This window comes from Drosophila obscura, unplaced genomic scaffold (assembly GCF_018151105.1).
Source record: "Drosophila obscura isolate BZ-5 IFL unplaced genomic scaffold, ASM1815110v1 contig_185, whole genome shotgun sequence".
NCBI classification, from domain to species: domain Eukaryota; kingdom Metazoa; phylum Arthropoda; class Insecta; order Diptera; family Drosophilidae; genus Drosophila; species Drosophila obscura.
The window spans coordinates 1,984,213-2,001,264 of NW_024542773.1; the positions used below are offsets into that span (position 1 = coordinate 1,984,213).

The following is a 17,052-nucleotide window of genomic DNA, read 5'->3' on the forward strand; positions in this document are numbered from 1 at the left end:
ACAATTCCAATTTAATTAATTAAAAAACCGTTTAGCAAAAAAGTTTCAAATTCTCGCAAAAACTAATTCATTAGCCGAAGCTAAAAGAGAAAAATTAGAAAATTGAAAATAAAGAGGAAGTGAACAAAAAAAATCCAGCCCAAAATCAAGACCTGAAAAAAAAACTCGCGAACGTCTGCGTTGATTGTGCTTGATGGATGGTTGGATGGATGGATGGATGGATGGATGGATGGATGGATGATGGACGGATGGCAGAGCAGGCGGCTTGAAACGTTCATCCACAAACACTCATAATAGGGAGGTTGCTGCTGCTAAAAGCAAATGACAATCACAATGGAATGGAGGAGGAACGTTGCAGGGGACGGGGCCGTGCCGGGAACAACGGTAACATTTAACAAAAAGACAACAAACAAAGTTTAAAATCTAAAAATGCACAAAATCCGTTTGCGGGTCATCGAAGTACAGATGCCCTTTCCGTTTGAGTACAAATAAAATTTTTGTTCTCCTTTTTAAATATTATTTTAAGTCTGTTAAAATATAATTGATGTACGCGAAAAGATGAGTATCAGTTGACATTGGAAACGATGGATCGAAAGTGTAGAATGATTTTTTGTGCCTTCCGACCACCTTTTCTTCCTTTCTTTGTTTTATTTTCTATAATTTGTTTGTTTTATATGGATATTAAAATTGCTATAACTTCCCCAAAGTCAGAAACTTTTACTTCTAGCTGCTACTGATATTTTCACGAATTTAATATATGTATATTCATAATTCAATGTAGTTTCTGAGTTCCAGGTACAAAAAAATATAATATAATACGAGTATGCCAAAGTCTGTTGGAATCGCTGAAGATTTGATCACGTTCGGTTCTAGGCATTCCACTTCGTGCACTCCTGTAAAACAGAAAACTGCATTCCCTGCGCTACAAGCATTTCATCATAATTATACTACCCGCTTTGAGGGTATACAGCAAAAAATCTAAGTGAAGAATGCAAAATATACGGAGGGGGTGGGTGGGGGAGGGGACGATGTAAAGAGGGGTACAGCCACGGCACATTGCATTTTACATGCAAACAAACAAATAAGCCCAAGCCCAGGCCCACCCAGCAAAACCACCCACCAGAGTGGAATCCTCTACTTTCCACCCACCAACGACTGATGTTCCACTCTGCCACCGTATGCCTCTTTCTCACTTTCTGTCTCTGTCTCTTTTTCTTTTTCTCCTGCTCTTGCTCTTGCTCTTCTTCTCTATCTACTATATGCCTCTCTCTGTCGTTCGTTGAACATTTCAATCAACGCTCGAGTGAAATGTGAAAAAAAAAAAAATAATAAAAGCAAGGATAATATGGGAAGTGAGTGTGGTTGATGGGTGCAGGGATAGGTGGTGCAGAGAGGCAGTGCTAGTGGGTGGTACGGTGGTATGTCTCGCCGCCCAAGCGGAAATGTATGCGCACACAAAAGTGGCACAAATTGTGTGGCATGTGTGGAGACGCAGCGTTGTTGCATGTTGTACGAGTAGAAGAAGAAAACTATTCAAAAGAGCCAAAGAGAGAGATATAAATACGAACATATATAGAAAGAACTAGAGCTAGAACCAGAGAAGGAAAGAGATAGTGGGATGATATTGAGCGATGCAGCGATCTTCATCTCTGTGACATTGACTGATGGAGAGAATGAGAAATTGGCAGAGAATTCATGGCAAAGGCATAGAGAAAGAGAATAGGAAAGGCGGAAAGTAAGGGAAAGAATCATAGAGAAGGAATCGAGAAGAAAACATTGAGATCGAGGGGCAACGAAATACAGAAAAAACAGATGGAATAAATCCAGAAAATTATATAGGATATATGTAGGTACATATGTATATATGTACATACATATGAGGAAAATATTTTAGATATAGCCACAGAGAGAGAAAAAAATTAATAAGGAAAATAACATAGCAAATATTATTTTTATTTAAATTTATTTAACTTGAATGCATTAGGAATTAATATTGTAAAAAATAGAATAGAACATGAAAAAAAGGGAGCTGCGTACAAATTTAAAGAACGAAATAATAAATAAAAAAAAAAAAAGATAAATGCTTTGCAGAAGAGTAATCAAAATATCTGGGTAATGTTTGTTTATTTTATTAGTAAAAATCCTTTAAGTTTTGCCCTGGCGATCGCCATGCAACCCATGGACATTGTGGATTACGGACACGCAACTTGAGGGAATCCCAATATTGCAACAGCCGCTGGTACACGCTGTGTCCTGTGCCCCCACATCGCTCCTTACCAGGAATTGCCATAACAACCGTTAACCGAGATACATTTAAAAGCTCGAGCTCGAGCCGTGTGGTGTGGTGTGGTGTGGTGGGGCAGAAGTCCACCCAAATAAAAAACTGGTAAAAAAAAGAAGAAGAGGAAATGCGACGACCAGCACCAAATCCAAAGTGTAAACATTCACAGCCTCCGTTTGTGTGGATGGGAGGGGGGTCGGCACAGACACTAGACAATGCTGCACACAACCTAACCATTACACCCGCCCATCCACCCACCCAACCATTCATCCCCTCCCCCCCCCACTATACGTTGGGCAATGGGTAACAACAGCTTCCTTCCGGGCTGACGTTTGATGTGCAGTCATTGGAGATGCTCCAGCTCCAGCTCCTGCTCCGTCTCCGTCTCCCTTTCTGCCAACAACTTGTGGCCAGAGCTTACAAAAAAAAAAAAAAAGAAAAAAAAACAGAAAATAACGAACCAAAAATGCGGTATTTATTTCAAACAAGTTCAACACAAGAAAAAAAAAAGCAAAACGAAAAATAAAGGCCTTCTGGCTTTGGGGGTATCGCAGCATAAGATACCCTTTTGCCGTGCTATCGATATAGATTTACAGACACAGAGCTACAGTTTTACATTCACCGATGATGGTCATCCCACTGGGATGTTAAATTTCCATTCAGTTAAATGAAAGGTGCCTTTCGCTTATGGGAACAGAAATATAAGCATTTAACCGATTAAAATCTTATTGGAAACTGAAATTTATAAGGTTCTTTCTTGGATTATCTGCGAACAATCACTTGTTAATTTTCAAGTCACTTCAAACTTTAATTTGGAACCTTCTGTGGGATTATCTTTTAAATAACTATTGCTTAGGGTATTTAGGGTATGCATGTGATAGAGATAGGTGCTCTAGGTATACATATATTAATATGTACTCTAATGGAATCAAAAATGCTTCGTTTGCAAAGTCAACATACCCTCTTGCAAAAGGATATACGCGTACAGTAAAAACAAGCGAAAACATGAGCAAAAGAAAGCAAAATGGGGATGGGATGGGATGCGCATCCCGATGCGGCTGCTACTGCTTTTATTGCCGGTGGCAATGTCCATGTTGCATACATCCATACGCTCCACTCCACCCCCCACCCCATACACATTGCAATTGCCAGGCAACAGCTTGGCTCCGGGCACGGGATGGAGGGTGGCAGAGGTGTCGCTAATGAAGTCGCAAACAGTTGGCAGCAACAAAAAAAATTAAAAAAAAAAAATACAGAAATTAAGCAAAGAAACCCCACGCAACGCTCTACATACGCGCCGCTGCCGCGCACTGCCTCCGCGCGCCTTCATTGTAATAGAAATTATAAGCTTATGCTGTGCCACCACAGCCACTCCCCGGCCATGCAGACCCGCTCCCCTGGCGCCCAGTGGAGCAGTGCGCTGTCGTTTTAGCAACACGTTGCCCATATCCAAGGTTCCGGCAATCTTTTGTTCTACTCGCAAATGGGTACAAAGCCGGAAGCTGCCAGACCGGGAGGAGGATGGATGGAATAGTAAGAGTAATTGAAAATGGGCAACGTTGCATGTGAGCGGAGGGAAAGGTTCGCACACATACATATGTACATATGAAATCTATTACTAAAGTAAAGCTCAACTGAGAATCCTATCCCAGGGTAACGATTTTCCGATGTGTTTGCTTTGCATCTGTTAAAAGATCGACAGGAAATTTTGGTAGCACATTTTTCGGGATACAATTTCATGGCAGCTGTTTCCATATACATATGTGTAAAGTTTATCCAAGTTACCTCTGTAGCATACATCTATATGCCCCGATCTTGCGGTGATCCAATCCAAAATGAAAGCCCAAACAGCTGGCAGCACCCATTCGGTTGAAAAACTGTTGCGTGGGCTTTCATTCTTCGGGCAAATGCTACTGCTGCCACAAGGGTGGTTTCGTTTCCCCTTACTCGCAGTCGCATTCGCCTTCGCATTCAACACTTTTCATACTGGCAGTGGCAGTAGCTGTGGCTGTGGCTGCGGCTGCTGCTGATGCGCACCACCAATGCCAACAGGCACTGAAGCGCACTCCCACCTAGCTAACGGTGGCTGCTGCTGCTGCTGCTGTTGCTGCTGCTGCCACTGCCGCTGCTGTTGCTGCTTCTGCTCCGTTTCATTCCCAACAATTCATAATTTTAAAATCGTACCAAACGCACACGCCTCGTCCTCGTTCTCGTCCTCGTCCTGGTCTCGGTCGCTGCTTCTGGCTCTGCCACTGCCACAGCCTCTGTCGCTGTCTCGGTCTCAGGACTCGTTGCTGCCACACTGGCACTGGCACTGGCAGTGGCATTCATTTCATTTGATTTTTAACTGTCATCGACGGCAGTTCAGCATCTCTCGACCAAACACTTCCAGTGCCCAATTCGGCTTGTGATATTTTGTGTTCTATTTTCTTTTTTTTTTTTTTTTTGCCAGTGAATGTGAGACAACAAAAATACATTTGAAGATCCAAAATCCAAGGTGAGATCGCGTACGACGAGTGTGATTTTTGTTTTTGTTTTGTGCTTGAATCGGAGAGCATTACAAAACATAACGTAATCCAAACTCCCAGAAGTGCAACACAATCCCAGAACGGCAGTTTCAGTGGTTCCGATTTGTTTAAGGCATCTACGGATATGACTTGCTTAGCTCTTGGGAATTAAGTACATAAGCCCTTTGCTGGCATCTTTTTTCAATCATCCTTCACATAATGGAAACAAAAATTGACTCTTTCTGGGTGATTTATAGTTCCTGAATTTGAGGGGAAGGGAATTAATGTTTTGGCGAAAATCTCAACCTATTCACTTCATATATTTCCTTCCGTTAAGCACTTGCTGAATAATTGGGCTATAGAGATTAGACAGCAAAAGTACTCGGAGAATACACGCCTCTGCCTAACCGATTTCTAATTTATCATTGACTATCCGAAGATTTTGTTGGATTGGACACCAATCGCAGCGCCTTTTTGTTGAATATTTATACAATTAACCATAGACTTCCCACAGTGTTTCCTTATTATTTGGACTGTTTCGATATCCGATTTGCTTTTGCTTAGCGATCCATAGCTAGATGGAGCTTAGCAGCTGCAGACTTCAGCTCTGAAAATCTCTGGATTTCTGTTCAGCTTGCAATTTACAGTATACTTTCGTGTAGATGGAAACCAGTCCTAACTTCAAGCGCTATTTTATTGCTCATGTCAGCTATTTTGGGGATTCCTTTGGTCCACTTCGAGCTCATTACACAAGAAATTAATAGACAATGCCTACAAATTGTTTGCCTATCAAAACACTGACCAACTTGCATTCAATAGAGCTGTTTATATATAGAATAGAAATCCAAACTGTCTGATTTGATACGCTATTTACCCATTTATCTGGAATTTAAAATATTTGCAGAGATATCTGTGGCTGTTTCAGACAGATATAATTAACAAGAGCTGGATGAAAGTTATGTGCAATGCACTTTGGTTTAGTTCCGATTATATATGGAATAAAAATGTTTCAATTATTCAATGAACATCCAAGAATTGGATCATTTTGAAGAACTTAATCCCCTATGTTCTTGTCAACTCCCAGCTCCCAGTCCCAGTTCCACTTCCAGTCCCATTCTTAATCCAATGAACCAAACCAAACCACATCACAGCACAGTCCAATCCAACCCCACTACACTTACGATTTGCACATCCCTTTCCTCCCCCCTCCCCCCGTATGTCATGCAACCCAATGTGAACTTCAAAATGAAGCTGAAATTATTTAGCCATAACTCAAACACGCATCAAGGCCACAGCCACAGTCACAGCCACAGCCCCTGAGGGGTGGACCACTCGGATCACTCTCACATGGAGAGAACCTGCCGAAAAGGGTTCAAATCAAATTCGATTTGGGCAACGATGTGTGGCAACGACCAAAGTTGCAAATGAAATTTTGTCAAATTTTCAGGCAATGCACGGGACGCACAGGACGCACAGGACGCACAGGACGCACAGGACACACAGGCCAGGGCCTGGGCCAGGGCCTGGGCCTGGGCCTGGGGGAATCCCCCCTGGTCTGTCTGCATATAAACTGGAGTCCGTACACACACACACACACATGCCATCCTGCAGAGAGCCACAAGTGGCACATTATTTTAATTCGCAGTCAAACGATGTAACGTTAACACCACATCGACATGTCACTGCAAGTTCATGGGTGTCTGGACGGATGGTTGGCTGGCTGGATGGCTGGATGTCCGTGTTCATGTCCGTGTCCATATGTGTCCGCACGAGTGTGTGTGGCAGTGGCAGGAGGGGCAAGCACAGGACAGGAACAGCAATGGCAAAGGGGAATGTAAATGGCTGCTAATTGAGCAAGAGTCGTACCCTTGTAGCAGTCGATTTTTTGGGCTTAAATCCGAGCCGAATTCCCTGCTTTTGTTTGCGATATATCTAAATTATTTTGAAGATTAAAGATCCCTAGTTTATTGAGCTATAAAAGCTAAAGTTTCTAGAAACTAAATACCGCAACTCAGTCCCTTTTTTGAGTCACTTTTTCTACATTTCCATATCCAGATTAACGATCAACGATCTACTGATTAACAGTTCCAATTTGGAATTATCTAATGGATATCTTAGAATTCACATTGAAGATTTTACTTGCCAAAAAGAAACTCAAACTATATTCGAAATGGAGTTTTGCATTATAGTCCCAGGAAATACTCAAGATAAAATATTTGGTATGATTAAATTTCTGGGCCAAATCGCAGTATTCTTTTCAGATTAAACGGCAAAAGTCGCACATCTGTGGTCACTGTGTCCTTTTGGTTAGGGGAACTTTCTACAGCGAATTAATATTATTAGATTGCCCCGAATTGGGCGCCTGCTCTCGGCTGGCCATCCTTCGGGGGTAAACCTCAACCCGCGATCGGGGTTGCATGCATGCCAGGTGAGCTTTTACTCAGGGGGTTGCTGCTGCCTGCTGGCTCACACTCAGTCCTCACTCACTCCATCCCTAAGCTCTGACGCGACTTATGGCTGTTATGTTGGATATGCTGTAATTATGTTATAAGGTTGCCCACAGCCCAAGTGCCAGTTAAGTGTAGCTGTAGCTGTAGCTGTATATGTGTGTGTGTGTGCAAGGGTTGCAACTCCTCCATTCCGGGGGTGGTGAGTCGTTTCCACTGATGCCACCACATCAATCAGTTGTGTTCAGGCGCAACCTTTAGTGGGCGACTGTGACTGTGTCTTAGTGTGCTTTGGTTTTAATTGCCGCTGTTTGCAAACGAAGGGGGGCAAACAAAAAAAAAAACAACCGCACGCACAGAATTATTATGGAAAAGTACACAAGTTTCCGCAGTTATGCCACCCACCCACCCACCAGCCGACGAAAGACAAACAAGACTCGCTCCAAAGTCGGGATGCACTTTGCGCATTAATCCTCCAAGTCTCTGCCCAGCTCGCTGCCTTCAGTCTCATCCTTTTGCTCCACTGCCAATCCTGCGCTCCAGTTCCATCCTCAATCTCAGTCTTAGTCCAAGAGTCTCTCTCTCTCTCATCCATTCTGCCTGTTTTTCTCAGCTGCAAAAAGTTTCTCGAAACTTGGGCCTGGGCCATAAAAGACAAAAAAAAAAAAAAAAATGAAGAAAAGTTCCCGACAGCTGCTGATTGAATATTAAAATGCTGCCCAAGCTCCATACCCCCCGCCAGCTGCCTGCCCCGCTTGTCTCAGTTGGCAGAGTCCCTTTGGCTATCCATAAAAAATGGCAATTAAAGCTATGCCTTGGCATCAATCAGGGCTCTGGCAAATCAACAAATTTTTCGCTTTTGGCAGATGCCTTGCCACGCCCACCCCCCCCATACTTTCTCCTCCCTGTGTCCTAGTACACGCCCCCGCCATGACAACGCCTTAATTAGCATAATCTAATTTCAACTTTGTCGCAAAAATATTCCCCCCCCACTGCGAAAAACAAGGGGGATGCGCGGCAGCCAAAAAATGCAAATCCAGGCCCCCCCCATCTACATGGCACCACCACACTCCCCTGCCATCACCCCACCCCTCTGCCACTCATATATATTCCTTTGGATCGTGCAAAAGTTTTGAAAACTTTATATATTTTTACAACGAAATGAAAAAACAATAAAAATGAAATTCCCACCAATCCCCACGCAGGAAAAACAGCAAATGAAAAGAACGAATTGAAATGAAAGTAACAGACAAAAAAGTGGGAATATTTTACATACATATGTATATATATATAGTAGACTAGGAATACCCTTAACTGAATGTGAATTAGCTTAAGGTAGATCTTCAGAACACCTTCAAATGCATGACAAATATCTGATATTTCTGTACTTCAACTCTAAGGACCCTCTTCAAGCCAATCCCTAAGCATTTATATAGAAAGTGATCTATTTATTAGGTGTCCAGGGGAATTTCTTAAACAATTGAATAGAACTCCTCGAATGGAAATTGAAATGTAATCCAAAATATAGCCAACATATTTTGGGTTTTTTTCTACAGATAAAAACGAAATTTTGCACACAATTTTTAGGCAGTAATATTCAGTAATCCTAATCGATGAATTAGAATTGCTTTGACAATTTATTTGTAAATTTCGAATAAATTTTAAACTTTTGGTAAAAGTTCTTTACCATAGAATTGATTTTTAGATTTCTCAGATCTGAGATTTCTACCTTCTTTCTGCCACACTGTGCACTCTTTATGGCCCAGTTGATTGCCACAGGGTATCCATCCAGTGAGCGGGTAACAGGCGTCGGCTGTGGCTTGTTAAAAACTTTTTAAATGCGAAAATGAAAGAGCAACAAGGCAAGTGCCATGGATGGATGGATGGCTGGATGGATGGATGGAGGTGTAGCACAGGCTGCCTGCCAAGTGTCATGGCGTGGGTTTGGGGTAGGTGTTGCTTGTGTCCCCCCCTGGTTCCTGAATTGACAGCCACAGGATACAAGCCGCCAGCCACACGGCGATGACGATGGCGGCGTCAAGTGCCTCAACAGTTTGGCAACACAACAATTGAGTTTGTCCTTCCATGTTTTGTGCCAGAAAGAGAGAGAGGACGCGACGCTTTTAGGGGGGGAAATTAGTGGTGGGTGTGCGGGCAGGGGGGAGACAGGGAGGGGGGGGAGAAACATTTAATTTACTGGAATTTGGCGCAATGTGTGTAAGCTTATTAACAGCTTGAAAACGTGGGGGGGGGGAGTACCAAGGAGCGTCGCTTGGAGCTGGGGGACCCGGTTAAGGGATGAGGATGAGGTAAGGGCGCTTTTATCGCTGTTGTTTTTCTATGCAAATTTTTGCAAATGTTCCCTTCGCACAGCTGTTGGCTTAATAAAGTTATAACAAAGGTGTTGTGTTCCGGTACACCCATCCATGGGGGACAATGGAATTGATGGACCCAACCACACGGTGCTCCGCAGCCAGGATGGCGCTTTGATGGCATCCATCCACTTGTTTAGGGCTGCAAAATATAAAGAAAACTTTTCGATTAGCTGATTGGCATTGATGTCGTTAGTTAGTCGATGGCTAAAAGTGTTTGTTAAATTGCCTCCATCTGACAGCAGTTTCTATGCGACAATCGACTTAATTCCACAGCTAAATATATTGCAAATATTTGTGTCTATTTCGGCATTAGGATGCAGTTGGATACGGCCCATAGTCGCTTAGTATATGCAAAATAAACGTCAATTGTTAATCGATTAATTAATGTAATCGACTGGACAGCGTTTTAATTTCGATAGGTTTTTCTCTGTTGATATAAGATTAAATAAATATTTCTTTTTGCAGATTTCATATTTTAATTTTTAATTTTTAATTTATTTTTAATTTTAATCGACAGCTGCTTCCTTCCTTCTTAAGATTATTTTCTTAATTTCCTGGCATAATATTTTCCAAATTGAACTCAAAATTCGAACACTCCACCTGCCACCTCCATCCGCCTGCTTCTGCCACACACAGACCCAAGACAACTCCCAACTGCAAGCCACCACTCACCACCTCTTGGCGAATGGAAGGCAAACAGTAAATTCAGATTTAATTGTGGGATTCCTTGGGGCAGCAGCAGCAGCAGCGGCAGCAGCGGCAGCAGCATGGAAAGGGAGGAGCACTGCCAAGACAATGCAAATATCGTACATGTTTCTATATAAATCTTGAGCGACTTCTGCCACAGACACAGTGCTAACTAACGTCTTTTGTCTCTCTCCTCTATCTTTGTCTCTACGCAGCTATGAAGGACAGCAGCAGCAGCAGCAACATCTCAGCCAGCAGCACAGCAGGGATGCCCCAAGCGGCAGCGGCGACATCCAACAACAGTGCCACGCCCAGTACGCCCAGCACACCCACAACCGGACATGCAGCGGCGGAGACAGCAGCCGCAGCAGCCACATCGCAGCAGCCGCAGCCACAGCCACAGCCACAGCAACGTGGCAAGAGCAACATTCACGAGCTGCGCAATCAGGACTATGTGAGTCGTCTGATGGCCGCCACTCCGCCGTATCTGTACTCGGCGCCGGTGGGGCCCAACAATTTCTTCTTCAGCGACATGCTGCGGACCCTGGTGCAGGCCCGCAACAATGAGACCGCACGCGTGTTGCAGTTGCAGCAGCAACAGCAGCAGCATCAACAGCAGCAGCAACAACAGCAGCAGCAGCAACAGCAGCAGGCGGCCCTGGTGCGGCGTCCCCGAAAGCGATCCTGGTCGCATCGTCCCTACTACGAGCAGCTAAGGGAACGACGCGATGCGGAGGAGAAGCAGCAGCAGCAACAGCAGCAACAGCAGCAGCAACAGCAGCAGCAACATCAGCACCACCAGCAGCAGCAGCATCAGACGGTGGCGGAGAAGCCACTGGAGCTGACCAACAAGACCATGACGCCCTATGGCTACGCCAAGCTGGAGGGCAAGTCCCCAACGGTGGCACCAACTGCCCCACCAGCACCGCCCACCGGCGGCATCTCCACCAAAAACAGCCTGGGCGGAGCGGTAGACAGTTCGCTGCAGGACAACACACCGCCGGCAGCATCGTTACCGCCACAGGATCTGGTCCTGCCACCGCCACCGCCCGTATGGTATCCCCCGCTGTATGCCCCGTACGGCATCGATCCGCTGCACTTCTTCATCGATCTGCGTGTCTCCGGGCACATCTACGACCGCAAGAAGGAGAATGTCTCCCCATTGTCCAGCAGCAACAATGCGCTGGCCGCCAGCGGCGAAGACTCCTCGCCCGGCTCCAATTCGGGGACAGGTAGTGGAACCGGAACGGGTGCCGGCTCTGTGTCCGCTTCCAGCCTGGCCGGCAATCTGCTGAGCAAGCAGCGCCACGGCTCCGCCTTCACCGTGCCCATACCCAAGTCGGCCCAAAACGATGCCATCAACCTGTGCTCGAACGGATCCGGCGGCATGGCAGCCGCTGGTGGCACTGCAACTGGCGCTGGAGCTGGAGCAGGACAGGGCGGAGTGACCGCCTCGCTGGGTAAATTCGAGCACTACGCCAAGTACTACGATCTGGGGGAGAGCAAGGAGAACCATCCGGCGGCATCGAGCACGGCAGCCAATCTGTCCGCGGCCGCTGCCGCCGCCGCTGCTGCGGCGAATCTGTCCAAATCGGGTGCCAGCTACATGCTGCAGCACTTGCCACGTCTCTACAGCCAATTTGCGGCGCATCAGGCCCAGGCCCAGGACATGGACGCCCGGTCAGAGTCGGCCTCGGTCACGGCCTCCGTGTCCGCTCCCGATCTCTGTGACGAGGACTCGCTGGGACGTGGCTCGAACGACACCACCGCCGGCCTGGACTCTGGCAATATGCAGGGCAACTGTGACATCGATGTGGAGATCATCGACTCGATCAAGTACCGTACGGACGGAGAGAGCAGTAAATGTTCCAGCAACGATGAGGCCTCCATCACACAGATCGATTAAAAGGGGTATTGCTTTAAGCCAAATGTCGTACAGCTGTTGTGAATGAATAAAGATATTTAATACGAGTAGAAATGATTATGTTTTGCGTTGAATTGTGTGTCGGAATGACGATTGAGAGCAGCCTCCTCTCCGTTTCAACTGAACGGCAAAATGCCAGTCACGTGTGCACGTAGACGCCACTTAAACGATCTCTAAAGAGAGCCTTTGCATTGGAGATTCTTCGGATTCTTCGCCCTAGAGCAACTCCTACTCGCTGCCTGTCTCATGCTACAGTTAACTTCTCTTTCATCCATCTTTCAGTATCTTTCTCTCTCTCTCTCTGCCCTGAAGAGTATGCAGCGGTAAAAGTAATTTCATAAATCATTTGACGCCGTTGTCGACGTTGCTGCCAGCCTCAAGGCATTTTTTAAATGTCGTCGCGCGAATTGCTGCTCCATCTCCAACTCTCCACTCACTCGCTCCTCCATCTTTCACCATCGTCATTTGCCTTCCATGCCATACCATCCTGGCAAACTTCCTGGCCCATCCTGCTGCCGCAGCGCAGCGCATTACACGGCTGACTACGCTTTGTGTAAATTAAAACTGCTGCCGGCGGCGGCTGGATGACGACGACAACGCGAAGGCTCCACGCCCACCATATCCTCAGCACGCTACCTAACTACCCTGTGCTGCTCCACAATTCTTTTGTATACCCTAGACGAATCGAGATGGTACACGAGTATTCGTTCAGTTCCGCAAGAAAAAGCAAAGATAATGCTTATAGCATTTTGTTTTGCCTCAAACTTTTGCATGTCGAACTGAAAGAATTTAAAAGTTGCATTTATGAATGGAGTGTGAGTTATAGGATAGCAGAAATATATATATATTTTTTTTAATTTGTATTCAGTTAACATTTCTTATAAGCCACCTATCATTGCAGTTTATCTCCTTGATTAACAAATCCGTACAAATGAAAAAAAAAAAAACGTTGTGTATTTCCCTTCTAATACTCCTACTAAATATATATGGGCATGGAATTTTATAAAGTACTGCACGAATCTGAAAGCTGGTGGAGTATTCTTAAGAGCGTAAAATCTGCATATTTATCCAATCTATTCATCTGTTCCAAGTTATTACGATCGAATAAATGAGTCTTCTATTCTCTTATATTTTCTTCGCTTTCTCCAGTCGCATTGGCACATATTTGAATTAAATAATTTGGCATATTTTTAGAGTTTTAGTTATCTGATTATCGGGTATCTTCTAGTCGGCATACACTCCCTTGAGGCCTTCTTATATAATTTTGCTGCTCTTCCTTGCACTGATTTTGCATTCCGTTCATTTTTTTTCATTTTTATTTTTTTTTTTGCTCCCACAGGATATTAATTTTTACACCATTCATTGATTTTGTTTGCTCCCCGGCGCTTAATGAATGCATGCAAGTGGCGCTCTCCAAATGTTGGGACGGGTGGGCAGTGTGGGCAGGGTGCAGGGGGATCCTATGGTGGAGGCGTGTGCCGACTTGTGCGTTTGCCGGGCATGTTTCCGTTTCCGTCGTTGTCATTTGTGTCGTGTCGCTGCTGCTGCTGCTGCTGCTGCTGCTGCTGGTGTTTCGCGTATGTGTTCCGTTTATTTCTTGTTTTCCATTTTTTACTCTCTCTGTTTTTGTTTTATTTATTTTTTTTTTTGTTGTATGCTCGTATTGTTATCAAACGTATGGATTTCCCATGAGTTTGCAAATTTTTGCACACACACCCGATCAATGCACTGAGGCAGAAAAACTGCAATGGAAGCCAATCACAGGGACAGAAAACAAAGCAAAATAAAGCAAAGCCAGGCGAGAAGCAAACAAAAGTACAGTCTCTACTGTACAAAAATTTGTCGATACAAATTTGCATGAACCGGCGATGTGGGGTGTGGGTGGGTAGTGGGGAGTGGGGAGTGGGGAGCAGCAGAAAACGGAGAAGAATCATCAGCATCATCATTGTGTAATCAAAGTAAGTAGAAAATGGGAAAAGAGCGAAGCAGCGAAGAAGCGAAATTGAAATCCAACCTAATTGCAGGAAATTTATAACTCAACTTAACAGCTGACAGATTTTTCCCTTTTTTGCTTCAGGGCAGGGGCAGGAGGGAGATTCATTCTGGTGGGACTGTGTGAGTCTGTCCGTGTTGGTTTGGTGGGGGAGAGGGGGTGGACTGTCATGAATACTTGCGCACTTTTGTTATCCACTCGAATTCATAAATCTTTGCAGACGCTCATAATTCATGCAACAGTCGACAATTGGCAGCGGTTCCCCGTCAAGACGATATCCCTGCCTGTCCCTGTCCCTGTCCCTGGGTGGGTGTTGCTTTTGGGTGCCGCGATGGCATTACAATGGCAATAAGCTCTACTTGTGGCAAAAACAAATTTTACCAATGACAAGAGACGGCCAGTAAAAAGGGAAAAGAAAACCGACAGCACAAGAAAACCCCTGCTGCCGGAGTCTGGGGGTTGGGCTGGGCTGAGTTGAGTTGAGTTCTGGACAAACAATGAGTGCAGCTTATCCCCAGGAGGGGTTGGGTGTCTTCCACCGGCAAAGTACTTGGGCGTGTTGACAGCTTAAAGCTTTTTTCTTAATTGATAGATTTGTTTGCTTTAGAAGATATAGCACCCCAGAAAAGAGGCCAAGGAAAAGAGTGATGAGTATTATGCGGGTAAGAAGTAAAAATTATATTATTTTATTTCCAAAATAAACCATACTAACCATAAATCAAGAAAATACTTCTATTTGTTTGTGTAACAAATAATATATCCAAACAAATACTAATTTATAACCCATAGTTATTCATAAAATTTGTTTAAAGCTGTTGCTTGCTCATCTTTTAAGGCCCAATTGATTTTGAAATATCTTAAAGATGTTTTGAACATGCAGTGCCTCACAATTGGATAGATTATACATCTGTACATTTTATGAAAATAGTGGATATATGAATTCTGGACCAAATCAGTGCGTAATTGATAAAAAAAAAAAACCATACGCCGCCAAAAGAAAGTATCCAAAATCACTAAGAGAGGTTATACATCTTTTGCGTAATTGAACGTATTCTAAGAGCTAAAAAACTATGTCCTGAATATTCTTTCAGATTCTTAAAGACTTTTGCCACATTAGAAATTAGTATGCTGAAATAACAGGACACTAGCTGGTGGTGATAATCTATTGTCTCATTAGAGTTGAATTGTGTTCCGCCTATATTTTGTTTATTTGGATGATTTATTTTTTAACAAAAAATTAAACCAGCTGGCGCCATCTGTTGGGCTAAGAAATTTAGCAGAATGACCGTTACACTGCACAGTGGCGCCATTTGTTACGGCCAGTGATGCCACTTCCTAAGCGTTGCCACCTCATCAGCACGCTATCGGCGCGCTTATTTAAATTTGACCAACCGAAATGTGATATAAGTGGAGTTTGTGGCTCAAACAAATTAGCAACTAATCGTAGAAAATGAAGCCCAGTCTTGCATTAGTCTTGTCTTAAGTGCTCCAAAAAGCCATATGGATTGGCCTCGGGATGATTATCATGTGCTCGCCCTCTCGATTGTGATACCCCCCTATTTACATTCGCATTTTTCTGGCCTCATGTTTTCTTCATCTCATTGAAATTCATAATCAAAAAAAAAAGAGCGAAGCGGTTTATAAGGGGATAACGACGTATTTGTTAATACATATTTATGAGCAAATTTTCCAGCTCAAATGTATTGTAGATTTTATTGTATTACGCATGAGAAACACGCTAATTGAGGCAGCACGACGTCGCCTTAAAAAACACACAAAAATAAGAACAACATGAGAGAAAGACTAGTTTTGGGGTGGCATGGAAGCGGTAAACACCCTGGCGATTCCAACGTTCGACTTTGATTGAAAATCTGGATTTTCCCAAGTAGACGAATTTTCTTGGATTTTTGTATATGCTTAGATTGTCTAGAATTGTATTGCTTGACGAAAATCTGATCGATATAATCATACCCCTTCGTCATGTACCGTATACGGCTTACATATGGACATCAGAATGGATTGATGGCGATCATCAGCGATGGGTGTCCTGCCAATTTAGCGGCAAGGGTTACCTCGGTCGGGTTCCTAGTCTTATGGGACATTGTTCACCTGCGGGACAATTAATTTTTTTATAAGCCAATTAAACAATTGTTTTATTTATTTATAATTGCAATTAAATAAATAAATAATGTTTACACATTTATACTGTACACATTTACACGTCTATATACAATCATACAGCAGCGCAGCACACACATATTCAAGAGCAAGCGCTTACAAGCGGTTTTTTTTCGTTAACTGCGCATTTCGTCCAAAAATTACAACAATAAGAACAGCAGCGAAACATTCAATGGAAGTAGAATGGGAAGGTGAGACAAAAGCCGTAGCAGAGGCAGACGAAGACGACGCAAAATCAAAAGACAATGTAAACGAGATCATTTTGCGACGCTGACGCCACTATAGAATTGTTGAGTGGGGAGGGAGGGTGGCAAGTAGTGAGAGCGCAAGCCAACGTAGCTGAAAGCAAGAGCGGGAGAGACGCAACGTCAAGGTGTATTTAAATAAGGTGAGGCCGCATTCCGGCATGCGTGCTTTCCCGCTTATCAAACTTTATTTGCCCTGCTCTGTGTGTCGGCACGCGAAAAATGCGACTTTTTTTGAGAGCGCTCAGGCTGAGCGACCTCACCTAACACAACATTCACTTTGTTTGACATTTATCAACAGTAAAAACAATCAAACAACACACAAAATAAGAAACGAAATGGAGCGTAAAGGAACAAGAGAAGAGAGTGAGAAAGAGAGAGAAGAGAAAAAGTCGGAGCGCGTGCATGAAATCGA

The 17,052-nt window shown here is 44.1% G+C and overlaps 1 protein-coding gene across 1 annotated transcript; it reads left to right on the forward strand.

Moving 5' to 3' along the window:
* The first annotated feature begins 4,745 nt into the window (after positions 1-4,745).
* On the forward strand, positions 4,746-12,263 carry LOC121404092 (histone-lysine N-methyltransferase 2D-like). The gene is made up of 2 exons (XM_041592707.1): positions 4,746-4,778; positions 10,513-12,263. The coding sequence occupies exon 2, from the start codon at positions 10,515-10,517 to the stop codon at positions 12,201-12,203; it is 1,689 nt and encodes a 562-aa protein (XP_041448641.1). The 5' UTR covers positions 4,746-4,778; positions 10,513-10,514; the 3' UTR covers positions 12,204-12,263.
* The last annotated feature ends 4,789 nt before the right edge of the window (positions 12,264-17,052 follow it).